The sequence below is a fragment of the Podarcis gaigeae genome (assembly GCF_964106915.1).
Source record: "Podarcis gaigeae genome assembly, chromosome: 3".
NCBI lineage: Eukaryota > Metazoa > Chordata > Lepidosauria > Squamata > Lacertidae > Podarcis > Podarcis gaigeae.
In genome coordinates this window covers 53,898,967-53,913,019 of record NC_139680.1, presented here as the reverse complement: position 1 = coordinate 53,913,019, position 14,053 = coordinate 53,898,967, and the positions used below count along the sequence as shown (strand labels likewise).

At 46.4% G+C, this 14,053-nt stretch overlaps 1 protein-coding gene across 1 annotated transcript in view; it reads right to left on the bottom strand.

The window, feature by feature from the left end:
• The window catches only part of SLC35F1 (solute carrier family 35 member F1), a 196,331-nt gene extending 182,809 nt beyond the window's left edge, over window positions 1-13,522 (bottom strand). Inside the window, exon 1 of the mRNA XM_083731422.1 lies at window positions 12,766-13,522. Within this exon, the coding sequence (XP_083587548.1) occupies window positions 12,766-12,920 (155 nt within the window). The 5' untranslated portion in view covers window positions 12,921-13,522. The remainder of the gene's footprint in view (window positions 1-12,765) is intronic.
• Between the last annotated feature and the right edge of the window lie 531 nt (window positions 13,523-14,053).

Sequence of the window (14,053 nt, the reverse complement as noted above, 5' to 3'; positions counted from 1 at the left end):
ACTCGCTTGCAGATTTAACGTCGCTTGACACTGAAGAGTCAAGGTCCAAACAGGAACATTTCAACACGTAATGAAGTGGAAGGGTATGTGTATACCGTATATGATACATTTTGTGCAATATGCATTTTATCATAGCTGGAACCCACTGAAATACACCCAGAATGGTAGGCATGGGATTGTCCTCTGTGGGAGGCAATGTGCTTCTGAATACCAATAGCTGGGAATCACAGGTGGGGAGTGTTGAGCTCAGGTTCTGCTTGTGGACTTCCTGTGAACATCTGATTGGAAACAGTGAGAACAGAGCGCTGTACTAGATGGTCCTTTGTCCTGATTCAAGAGGCTTTTCTTATGTTCCTATCTGTACAACAACGCAGTTAGATAATGATTTGCCCAAGGCTCTTTAGCAAATTTTAAGGTTGTATCACTAAAATGTGTGCACATTCATGGTAAAAGAACACAAACACACCATGGCCAGGATCCAAAGTGTTTGGGGTTTTTTTACATCACCGTCCCACAAACCTCCAAAAGCTGGGCATGATGTGGCATGATGCAGGATGGCACACGTGGAGGAGATTTCTGTTCTCGCTTGGCATTCTTTGGCTCCCGGCCCATATATAAAACTAGAAATACTTCCTTAAGGCAGGTGTGATGCTCACTGTTCTCTCACCTACTACAGAGGAATATGAGAACCAGCATGGTGTCAAAGGGCTCTTGTGGCCCGCTTGGTATGAGAAGTTGGACCACCCTGCTCTATACGCCAAACATGTTTTCATGGTCCTATCTAGTAAGCGACAGTTTGCCTTGCCATGACATGTGAACCAGGCCTGTGCATGACAGAGGGTTTGATAAATATTTCATTTATGAAAAGAACTCTGCATTTCTTCTTCTTCTTCTTTGGGAAGTGTTGGCACATCTAACAATGTGAAGAATGGTGCCAAGGTAGTCATCATGCCTTAGTGGTATTTGGCTGGGTATCAGAGAGCCAGGGTGGTGTAGTGGTTAGAGTGTCAGACTTGGACACTTGAATCCCCAATCGGCAGTTAATGCTGACTGGGTGACTTTGGGCCTGCGACTGCCTCTCAGCCTAAACTACCTCACAGAGTTGTTGTGATTGATTGAGAAGAGGGAGAAACATGTATGTCACCTTGAGGTCCTTAGAGAAAAGGTGAGATATAAATGCAGTAAACAAGCAAGCAAGAACGTTAGGAGGTACATGAACACACACAAATTGACTTCAGGTTCCAAAATTAAAGCCTCTGCTAGACCCAGGGCTTTTTTCCCCAACCAGAATTTGCCAGAACTCAGTTCCAGCACCTCTCAGGTGGGCACCATTGCCATTATAAGAGAACAAGGGAGATGTTCATGGTGAGTTCAGTACCTCTTTTTCCAGGAAAAACAGTACTGACTAGACCTTTCTGGAAGACATTGTCAAACAGGATAGTGGCACTCAGGGCTTTTTCCCCCTAGAAAAATCAGTGCTCAAAGTTATTGAGCTTTTTTAAGGAAAGATCGCCCTTCTCTTCTTATGCTGCCGCCCTCCGATGCACCACACAGATTGTCATGCTATTGCGTAGCCACAAGCACCACGCAGCCATGCCACAACACTACAGAGGTGCCGGAACACACCGAAGAGGTGACAGAACTCACTTCCGGTGAGTTCTGACTGAAAAAAAGCCCTTGTGGCACCCATATCAGATGAAGAACAAAAAAGGCATTTCAGAAGTGGAAAGATGCCACTCAAAAGGCTGCTCAAGCATGCCAGGTCTATGAATGTCCCTGAATCAAGTCATACCTGGAAGACAACAGAGGACAAAGAGAACAATATACATTTAAATCAAGGTGATATCATGTTCTCACTTCCTGAGGAGTAAATTGAGTTCCAATACTATCCATTTTAATTCCCTTCCCCCTCTTTACCACATATGAAGCCAGATGAGAGGCAATTGCTGATAAACCACTTAAAATAGATGGCTGCCTTTGAATTAACTAAATTTTGTTTCAAGCAGATATGTGCTGCTTAATTGGCTTGCAGCAGATAATGCCATTGAGTTAATAGGAATGTAAAACCTGCCCTGCTGCATCAGGCTGAAGACCCATGCATTTATTTGTTTAATGCACTGCTCTGTCACTTTACATTTTACAAAATCTCAAAACAGTGGCAGAACAGCCAAAGGAACTGGCCGTCTGTGAAAGCAAAGTTAATGGCCAGAAAATGCCTATGCAGTAAAGAAAAGTATGCATTAAGCCAAAAAGACAATATAATTAGTGCATGCTTCAGAAGGAGATCATTCTATGTGGTGGGTGCCACCACCATGAAAGCCCTCCTCCACATAGCTGCAAGATGAATTTCTGAAGCCATTGCTCAGTGGGCAGGTCCAGTTCATTATTCCGTACTCAGTGTGACCGACAAAATGTCTATAGGAAGCCCACAAGCAGGATATGCAAGCAATAGCCCTCTCCCATTTATGAACCTCAGCAAATTGGCTACGATACTGGAAGCAAAGTAGCAGCCACACACAAAAATAAGGAGAACATTCTCCAAAACAAAACAAAAAAGACAGGTGCAATTGTCTGTGCCACTTTTTGAGAGGCTGCAAGAATCCAACACACACAACCTGAATAGTTTTTGTTTTTGTTTTTTTTTAAGTATCCCATCCAGTCTGTTTGCCTCCCCTAATCTCTCCTGGCAATTTTACCCTAATCAGCATTCGGATGCTGATTTTTAAGGTTACTTGCTGATCTAAAGGAAACGAACACCTCTCTCTAAGAGCACCACTGTCTCCCCCCTGCCTGTGAGCAGTAGTGGCAGTGATAAGGACAGAGGCTTCAGCCATCTCAAAAGAGACAGAATCACAAAGAGCTCCTCTGATCACTTCTGGCATCTGGTCTTCCCCTCATTAGCACATTAAAGCTGCTCTGTCCATTCTATCAGAGCTACTCTGTCCATTCTCCAGAGTTGTCTATGGAGCCATTTATGCTTCTGCTCTTTGGAAACCTCCCCAGTTCAAGAGGCACTAGCTAACCCCTTTCCCAAAGCCCAAGTTACAAACGGGGGGGGGGGGGGTAATATCTTATGCATACAACAGGTACCCAGAAAGCACAGATCTCCCAAATGTCCAAGTTAAGCGGCATACATATATTCCCAGGGGGAGACTTGCCAATTTATGCCTCATGAGAAAACGTCTCTCCTCCTTTCACCCCAATTCTATTTGTGAGATTTTTCACAAGTTAAGAATGCAGCTCATTACATAGGCTTTTGCATTATTAATTTACTGTACTGTGGAAGAAAAGTTCATTTCTGAATATGCTAAATTAAGTGCATGCCAGGTATATAGGAAGAGGGAGGGGAGGAAAAAGCCTCCAAGTTTAAATGCATTGAAGTCTGTGGCCCAAACTGCAGGTGCATTTTAAAGATCACTCGGGAATCTTCCTTCATATCAGCACCACTCTGAAATTATTCTTCTGCTTTTCCCTACACTTTAATATGTTACCTCAACCCACTCCAACAAGTGTGGGAAAATATACTCTCCCGTTTCCCTATCTCATCCTGTCCTGTGACTAGACTTCCATTTAAAAGAAGACACCTGTCAATCCATATAATCCAGACATCCCCAAACCTGGTGCCCTCAGGATGTTTTAAACTGCAACCCAATCATTTATGATCACTGGCTTGGGAGTTGGAGTCCAACATCTGGGGAGCATCCAATTGGAAACAACAACAGCCATGTTCTATCTCCACTGTCAGAAGCACCATGGCTCTAAATACCAGTTGCTTGGAATTGCAGGTGGGCAGATGGCTGCTGTGCTCACGTCCAGTTTACGTGCTTCTCACAGGGAGCTGTTGGGTTGCTGTGAGAGCAGGCTCATCTTATGACCTTCTCTGGCATCCTGTTCCCCACAGTGGCAAGAAGACAACTGCATGAACTTGCTGCCCAGAAAACAATTGCAGAGGCTGGCTGGCTCAGTTGGTAGAGCATGAGACTCAATCTCAGTGTTGTGGGCCGCACCTTGGGCAAAAAGTATCCTGCATTACAGGGCATTGGACTAGAGGACCCTCATGGTCCCTTCCAGCTCTACAGTTCTATGATTCTGTGATACTTTCCTGCCATTCCCCCAACAACTGATATCCTTATGAATTTGGAGATTCCAATTAACCATTCTGGGAAGAGAAGGGAGCTGCTCCCTGGAAGCAGACACTATAGTTCAGCATTTGCTTCTCCTTGTTCATTTAAACAACAACCACCAGGATGTCTGCATCATTGATTCAATCACCAATTGTTTTCTCGGCAGCTTCAATACATCCAACGTATAGCGCCTTCATTAACTTTGGAGAGCTATTCCCTCCAGGGGTGCCAACTTGGGTCCCAGCCTGCGGGTGCCCAGCAGCGCATGTGCAATGTGACGTCATGGCATTAGGTTCTACATGTGTGCACCGCTGCTCTCTATTGCTACTTCCCTGCTTGGAGCTTGCCTGGGAAATGATAGGAAAGGGAGCAGGTCACAAGGGGACTCCGGAGCTGCATGGAGATCCCTGGCCAAAGGTCAGGCTGCCTCCTGAGAAACCCTCTGTGCTCCTGCCACCTCCATCCGCCTCAGCAAACCGTGCAGGCTTATATTGCCTGCACAATCACATTCTCCCAACCTGCATTTCCCAACAAACTGGTAATCAGAGGCATCCTACCACCAATGGTGAAAGTAGCTGGGAATGTCTGACATAACAGGGAGTGGAGGCTTGTGAGATAGGGCAGGGCCTAATGCTGCCTGGAAAGCACAGAGCAAAGTATTTGACCTGTCAAGGTATGAGCCTAACTAAGCCTGGTACCCCAGGGGTGGAGCCTAGTGGGCATCAGGTCAGGAAGAGCAAATATGTATTTCTTTAGGGATATTTTAAGCCTGTCCCTTCACCACCACTAAACAATCCCAGCGTTGGGTGGGGTAGTACAAAATAAATAAAAACAAGCACAGTTTCATGAAAATAGCATAAAAACAAGGGAAGGGAAGCAGCAATGATAAAACAGCTAAGCATAGAACAGCTTGACTCTTTGATGCTGGTCCTTCACCCTGAGAAGGAAACTAGAGCAAGAGTCAGATGCTCAGCTGGGAGTATACCCCACTAAACATTGAGTAAACCCCAAAACTTTAAATAAAGACCTGATAACAGAGATTGCCATGCCCACATATATCCTGGCATACAGGAGGCATCATCAAGGACACATTCCAGGTGATCAAAAGCCCTCAAAGAGGGCACAAAGCAAAGCTGGTGAGAGGTGTGGCCTAGGGAGAGGGGGAGTGGCCTAGGGAGAGTCCTGAGTTCCTAAGAGAAAGGCCTGGAGGACCAGAGTTGGCACCCAGGCCTGAGGTTTCCCACCCCTGTGGGAAACCATGGTTAACAGTTTATTGTTGATATGCAGATGGCTCCTTATCACTTAGTATGAGCAGAAATGGCAAACCACAATCCCTGGCTTAGCTCTATGTCAGAATTGGGAGTCGTGGTTTGTTTCACTCAATTAATCAGGCATTAATCATGGTTTGTTTAAGGAGAAACAAACCATAATCCCTGTTCAGACATAAAGCTAAGCCAGGAGTCGTGTCTCATTGTTCCAGTTTGCATTATGGTTGCCAACTACAACTACTGAGGTCACAATCACTGAACCATCACTTAGTCATATTAACTCTGTATGGATTAATATTTTAACTACAAACATAACCTTTGATGACACTGCTTTTCTTCCCAAAGGTGAAGCGGAGGGGAGTAATGCAGTGAAAAAGAACCTTCGGATTCATACTTTTTCCACTGCCCTTAAGAGAAATTAAATAGCTCTTTGTTTCTCTTTATACAAAATCCCACAGGATAGTTCTTTTGTTCTGCACAAGAAAGCTCAAGTGTTCAAGGTTATGAGAATTCATTCTGTAAGACTTGCAAAGTCAAATACACTGGATCTTCAGGTTTATTTTAATTAATAGCAGAAATGCCATAATTTGCCTCTTTAATCATGCAACTCAGATGAACTTGCTGGTTTAGGGTGGCAGAACATTTCTCAAACTATTTTATTTACCGTATATCATCATCATCTTGTATTTGGCCTGACTTCAAAGTGGTTTTCCTCTACATTTTTAAACTAAGCCCATAACTTATGCACATTTAACTTGTGTTCATTCAACTTTACGTGCATGGCAAAATAATAATAATAATTAAATTAAAAGGGGGCAGAAAGAGGGCAGGATTCTGGAGGAAATAACTTAGGCAATTCCGTCTGCCACTGAACCCAGTGTGTTTTGACTATGCACAATTTTGGCATTAGGTGCAATCCCTGTAGCACAACACCCCCCCCCCCACGTTAAGTTGTGGGCTTTCTGTATTTTGGTAGTTTCAATTAGAAAATTGTAGGACCCTAAAACAGATGACTTCTTATTTTGAAGTCATATTTCCAATACCTTGGAGAAATACTACATTTTGAAAAGCAGCTAACAAATTAAAAACAACTTATGGGAGAATTTGGAGAAGTTTCATGTGTAGAAGACTCACAGTATATTTTCTTCTATAAGTCCGTTTACAGAGCATCCTGCCCTCCCTTGTGCAAGGAGGAGGAGAGGAGAGGGTTGAAGTTAGTGGAAGTGTTCCTTCTGCTCAACTATCTTGGCTAGGATAGTCTCCAGCGATTGTTGATGACCTCTCCCATCTTTCCACCAAACATGGGGCAGCTACGAGGCCAACTAGCAGGAGCCAGCAGAAAGCCCCAAAATGGAGCATTCTGTTTGTTTGTTTTTAATAATATTTATTGAAGTTTCAATTGAAAACATATAAAAACAAAACAACAACAATAAAAACAAACAAAAACAAGTATAATTTCAAACCTTATTTTCTCAACCTACTTTCCCCGACTCCCTCATACCTCCCCGTTCTGTATTCTATTTTCATTATCCAGTCAGTAAATCCATTCCCTTATTTACCAAAGTTTTTTGACAATTCCATTCCTTTTCTTATTTAGCATCTCTGAACACCGTATTATTTTCCAACCCATGTCTTTCTAACCTTCATTAATTTTATAATACTTATCAAGATAATCTTTAAATTTCTTCCAATCTTCTTCCACTGTCTCTTTCTCCTGGTCTCGGATTCTGCCCGTCATCTCTGCCAGTCCCATGTAGTCTATAATTTTCATCTGCCATTCTTCCAAGGTGGGTAGCTCTGGTGTCTTCCAATACTTTGCAATAAGAATTCTCGCTGCTGTTGTAGCATACATAAACAAAGTTCTATCCTTCTTTAACACCACATGGCTGACCATGCCCAGGAGAAAGGCCTCTGGTTTCTTCAAGAAGGTATATTTAAATACCTTTTTCATTTCATTATATATCATTTCCCAGAAAGCCTTAATCCTTGGGCACGTCCACCAAAGGTGAAAGAATGTTCCTTCAGTTTCTTTGCATTTCCAACATTTATTATCGGGCAAATGATAGATTTTTGCCAGTTTGGCTAGGGTCATGTACCACCTATAGATCATTTTCATAATATTTTCTCTTAAGGCATTGCATGCCGTAAATTTCATCCCGGTGGTCCATAACTTTTCCCAGTCAACAAACAAAATGTTATGACCAATATCCTGTGCCCACTTAATCATTGCAGATTTAAGAGTTTCATCTTGTGTATTCCATTTCAGCAGCTAAAATGGAGCATTCTGAGGGTAGGGAGGGACTAAAGTGGCTTAGAGCCAGTCTCACTGCCAACATGTGACCGCATTGGCCCCAATGTGGGTTCACTTGTTCCCCACCACCACCTTCCACCGTGGCCAACATGAGCAGCCCTGAGAGTGGATGCTGTGGTGACCCCATCACTCCTCAAAGCCCCACCATCAGGAGGGAAGAGTTTAGAATGAGTCTTTTATTTATAAATTTATAAATTACTTGTTATTAAATTTGATTTAAAAATGATAGTTCTAACAAGGAAACAGAACTTTAGGAGCCAACAAATGGGTACATCAGTTGTTTGAAAGCAAGGCAGCAGATTCTACACACTCAAGCTTTAAGATATTAAAAGAGGACATGATTTCTCTGCCTTTGTCTCCAGCATCTCAGTGGCACTGACCCTAACATTTTGCTAACCAAACAAGAAGTAGGGTGGGAGAGAGAGAGAGAGAGAGAGAGAGAGAGAGAGAGAGAGAGAATGAATCATACCCCCCCATAAAAAGAACAACCATCCCATTGTTTGGATGGGTCATTTTCTGGTTCACAATGAGAAATGATCCTAGGACAAGAGAAGACCATAGAACTCAATGAAGATATCCAAGATTTTAACATAGCCAGCACTGAGCACTGGTGTGTCCACCCAACCCACCTAAAATCCTAAAAACAGTGCAATGCAAACTAGACTTGCTCAGTGGGCACTGAGTCCTGAATGCCTATTGGAGGGGAGATTATGTTGGGGGTAGGGGAGTGGAATGGAGTGATGGAACCCTGAAACAGAACCGCATATGGAGGTTCAACTTTGTTGCCTTGTTATGTTGCCTTGTCCTGCACTGAACTGACTAAGGTTAAGAACATGCCAAGAGATGAGCATCCAGTTTCTTGTTTTGCACTGATTTATAGATGCTGAAGTGCAGACTGCACTCTGAACCTGCTGTGGCCAAAGTCCATGCCTCCTTGGGAAGTCTCACAACACACTCAAAAGCCAACAGTCATCATTGTCCTAGAAGTCCCCTCTGACTCGCTCCCCCCCCCCATCTTCACCAATTAGTGTACTTGCATTGTAGGTGGGTCCATGTTAAGGGATCATTTCTCTAGACATATTCTTTACTTCATACTGTCTCTCAACAGTGTTCTCTCTCTCTTTCAGAAATGGAAGCAGCGTATGCTGTTATGAAACTTAAAAGAGAGGAATGATGGACTAGAAGCAGGAGGTATTTGTGCTTCTTGTTCTTCCTGACATTTCATAGCACCTCACACCACTCATGAGTTGATCCCCAAAAACAAATCTACAGAGAAAAAGAAGGGAAAGTGCCCTTCCTATATCCAATGCCATTTGGGGCTGAGATCCTGGACAGAATTCACCACAACACCTTCAGACAAGAGTTGCTATTTGCTTCACATCATAACATTAGAGTTGCTTCAATGGTATCTGTTTCTATGACCAATTAAGTAAAAAACGTTTTTCATCTCCGACATGCTTTCAGGATGTTCCTGGAGTGAGAAGAACTCATTAAAATGAAGGCAGTGACATTACTTGAGGACTGGCAGTGACATTGCTCTAGGAATTACAGAAAACATCATCAGGGTTGGTGGTTAAAATAATCAGCTCCAAATTCAGAAAAGCTTGAAAAATTAAAATGCACTCCCATACCTTTCATCTACAAGCAGTGCTTAATTAGGGATCTTTCTTGAAATAAATTCCATGGTTGAGATTTGGAATATGTCAAGCAATCACCAAGAAAAACATATACAAAAGCACCTCTGCCCACCCCTCCAAAAGGTTCATCTGCTGGGGACCCTTTGCATCCTCCTATCTCTACACCTTTTTGCTTCCACCTTCTTGCTTACCGTCATTAGCCACAAGAGCCAAATCATGCATACAAATGGTAACCACCAGCCATATCTTAGGTGGCATTCAACTCAGTATTACTCAGAGTAGACACACTGAAATTAATTAGCATGCCTGAGTTAGGTCCACTCATTTCAATAGGCTTACTCTGAGTCAGTGGTTTTCAACTAGTGTGGCGTGGCACCCTGGGGTTCCTTGAATGATGGTCAGGGGTGTCGTGGGCAACACTGGCCTCTGTCCCTCTTTCCTTCCCTCCCTCCTTACTCTGATGCCCTCTTGTGTCTCTGCCTCCCAGAGGCTTGCCCAGCTGTTTGTTGCAGCAGCCCTGGCTGCAAGCTCCCCAGGTGAATGGTGCCTCTGGGACAGGCCAGGGGTTGCTTCCCAGGCACCTCTCTTTGGGGGAGGGGGGCATCTCAGAGACCAGGGGCATTGGTGCGGCTGCAGGCAAGGGGTGACATAACTGGGATCCTGAGTGCAACAAGGGTGCTGCAGAAAGAATGTAGTTGGTTCAGGGAGCCGTGGACCCGAAAAGGTTGAAAACCTCTGCTCTGAGTATTAGCCTTACTCTGCCAACCTAGCAGTTACAAAGCATACCAGTGCAAGTAGATAAATAGGTACTGCTGTGGTAGGAAGGTAAACGGCATTCTGTGTGCTCTGGCTTCTGTCACGGTGTCCCGTTGCACCCCCAGCAGTTTAGTCATGCTGGCCACATGACCCAGAAAGCTGTCTGCAGACAAATGCCGGCTCCATCAACCTGAAAGTGGAGACGAGCGCTGCACCCCATAGTCAAATTCAACGGGACTTAACCGTCCTTTACCTTTACCTTACTCAGAGTAAAATTTAGTTGAATACTGTGTTCAAATCAGTGTCTTTCTTTTTTAAACCACTTCAAACTGAATATTTTATGTGGTTTGGAGATAAGCTGTGCCTAGTGACAATCACATACCCATTTCTGGCAGCGAGGCAAACTAAAGCTACTATAAACCATGAAGTGGATGAGGGAATTGGCACACGAGAGGGAAGGAGAAGGAGGACATTCCACACAAGACTGCTGTATGCTCCCAATAGGCAAACCTTTAGGGGGGGTGGGGGGGTTTCAGTGAGAACCTTTGCAAAGTGGAGAGACCAAGTGGAGATCGCAAACAAGCACATGCCTCAACCTTGTTCTACTGGCTACAACAGATGGCTTCTTTCAAGCCCAGGAAAGGTCTGTGTGGGTGTACGTGCAGCCACAGGTTCCATGCTGGTGACTCCTGGGCCAAAATGACAAAAAGGACTAAGTTGCAGCTTCAGTTATCTTTTATAAAAGTAAGCAAGCAAGCACTGATCAAGTTTGCATCTCTCTTCACAAATGGCTCAAACGTTCAACAGGCACACTTGCACCCTGGCCTGGGAGCACTAAAAGATGGGTCCCTCTGTTTTTCAAGGGTGAGAGGCCCTGCACGTACTCTTTATGAGAGCAGCAAGGTTGCAGACCCATACAATAGCAAGAGGCACAGTGGGTCTTTCATGAGGAAACTCAGACGGAAGTCAATTTCTCACTCTACAGGAGACTGGCTTGCCAACACATTTAGCAGAGTATACAAGTTAATCAGATCTGGAGAAAATAAAACTAGGGATTTACCATTTATATAGGAATACAGTTATGAAATAAATGGATTTTGAGTCATAGGCTTTTCTGGCAGGCTCTTATTTATCCTTTTCAAATCTTTAAAAAAATAAAATACAGACCACCTGTAAAGGCAATCCTGATTTCCCCTCGCCAACATTCCCCAGCCCTTGTGTGAAGAAGCCGTATCATCTTTACAATGGGAACTTTCCCTATCATCACCAGCAGGCAAGCTTGTGCTAATCCAAACCCACTGAAAATCCCAGGAGACTTTAGGCTTTGTTTGTTTGGGAATATTGCAAATGCAAACACACACACACAATACCTCCTCATGCGAATAAAGAATAGACTAATCTCAACTGCATTTCTAAATCCTCCCTACTTCATGCCCATCATTCAAGGAATCCACGCTGGGTATGAACATTTCACTATTAAGATTTGAAACCGCATAGTATAAATGGTTTCTCCTTGCTGGTGAATTCCATAGAAAAAGGTGCAAACAAAAACCAGCCTCTTCCAGATCCGCAGAGCGAGAGCAGATGGAGAGAGTCCTGGGACTATACAAAGCATTGTTTAAAAATGGCCTTTCTTAGAGAGTTAACTGCACCATGACAGGGGTACCCAAACACCATCCTCCCCCAACCAAACCTCGTGGCAGAATTAATACACTTTGGTCCTTTTGTGAAAGGGCTGCCTTTGCCTCCATCACTGCTCTCCTACTCCTCCCACTACTCAAGGGTTGCTCTACTTGAGCATCAACTCCAACTCTGTGGTTTGCTGCCCTGTCTCCTGGATCGGGGCTGTGCCATCCCCTCCGTTCTGGCACTTTATGGAATGAATGTGCTTGCTTGAATGAAAGAAGCAGGCAGTCACTGAGGACAAGGGGGGGGCAGCAGCAGTTTAGTTTTCAAATGATGGCTTTTACACCTCTTCCCTCCCTTAACTCAGGTTAAACGTGTGGGTGAGAAATGCCAAAGGAGAGCAGGTCAGCATTTTGCATCTCTCACACAGGCTGCAGTTCTCTCTCGTTTTGGGGCAACGCATCCTCTACCCACCATGTTAGTGTACCACCTGCTGCCGCCTCTACAAATGCAAAGCATCCATTTTGCCCCCCAATCTCCATTAGCCCTAGAGAGGCTTTCAGAAGTCTCCCATGGCACTAGCCACTGCTCCATATATGGGAGCGGGATGCCCCTGCATTCAAAACCACCCAATCGAACAAAATGGATGGCCCTTTCTTTATACCCACAGAAACTCTAGGCAACCGAGCAAGACTTTTCTAGAGCGATCGCTATGAGGAGCGTCTGTTGGGGCTCTGGGTGCAACTCGGAGCCAGGACTTAAGAACCGTGGCTGGACCGCTCAGGTCAGAGAGATCAGCCTTCGACTTAAAAAAAAAGAGCCCGGTTGAGCATGTGCAGAGCGCCCTTCTTTCGTTCCGCCTGGCTCTCCAGCAATGGACCGGAAGAAGGGATCTTAAGCCGGCGGGGGTTGGCGTTTGCCTTTTCTCTCCCGCAGGAGATCCCGCTCCTGCAGCCTGGCTCTGCGCTCTCCCCGGAAGGCGACTGGAGGAGGGGTGGGGGGCGAGCGAGAGGCCGCGAAGGGCGTGGGCAGCAGCAGCTCACCTGTTAAACACTTTCCGGATCCTCTGGCGCACGCTGGAAGCCGAGGGGGCGGAGATGCTGCTTCTGCCGCTGCTGCCGCCGCCGCTGCCCTCGGGCGGCAGGTTCTCGATGGTGGCCACGACATGGTTGGGCTGCTGCTGCTCCGGAGAGATCATCGCGGCGGGGCTGGCGCTCAGAAGCGAGCAGCAGGGCGCATCGTGCGCCGCCCGGCCGCCCAGGCGAGAATCCCGCGGGAGATCCAGGAGCAGCAGCCGCGGGAGAGGCTGCGCGCCGGGCTTGAGCGCTGCTCCTCGGGGCTCCAGCTCCAGCCGCCGCTGCCTCCTCCTCAGTGCTGCTCAGCCATGAAGCGAGGGGCCGACTTCGACTCCTCCTTCGCAGGCAGCAGCAAGTGTCCGCCAGGAGCGGGGGGTGGCGGGGCGTCCGTCTGAGGCAGCCCGGAGAAGCGGCTGCCTCGTGTTGGTGGCTTCGCGGCTCCTCTTCTTTTGTCTCCCCTCAGCCCCGTCCGGCGCCTCTGCCTGCTCTCCTCCCAGCGCTGCGGTCAGGTGCAGCGCCTGCCGCGAGCTGGCCGCCCAGTCCGGCCGAGGGGGCTGCCTGTGCGCGCGCGCGCGCTGAGCAACGCAGAAGTGCAGCAGCCAGGAGGAGAGAGGGAGAAAGAGAGAGCGAGGGGAGAAGCGAAGCAGCCCCACGCCCCCCTCCCCTCCTCGAATCGCGCCCACCAGAGGGAGCACGTGCTGGCAAGCCTCTCCTAGGCCGGCCGTCCATCCGCCCACCGACCCCTCCCCCGTGTCTGCTTCTCTCTCTCTCTCTCTCTCTCTCAATTGTCTGCCGGGAGTTGTAGTTTCTCCATCTTCCAGGTGTTTCCCTTCAGACGCCTGATTAGCTTCAGAACCACCGGCCTTGGACAGCGGCAAGCACCGGAAGCTCGCTTGCAACTCGGGCTGAACAGACCCCACAGATCTGGCGCCAAAAATCAGGTGAAAGCTCATGTCTTGCTGCTGCACCTCACATACTTGATTCTGAAAAGGTGGAGTGGCAGAGCAAGGTGGCACTTTCTGTCTGGCCTCAAGTGGCAAAAAATAATAACCCTGATCTCAGGATTGCAGAACTTACAGCTGTCAGTTCTGAGGGAAGACAAAGAACCACAGCCCAGGTGGGGCTCAAGCTTGAAGAGGATGTGCCTGATTCTCCTCAGCTGGAGGCTCAGGGCAGGTGAGGGTCACATGCCTCATCAAGCCCAGAAGGTTTTAAAGTAAAGCTGTTCTGGCCAGGATGCTGTCTCTGGTTCGTG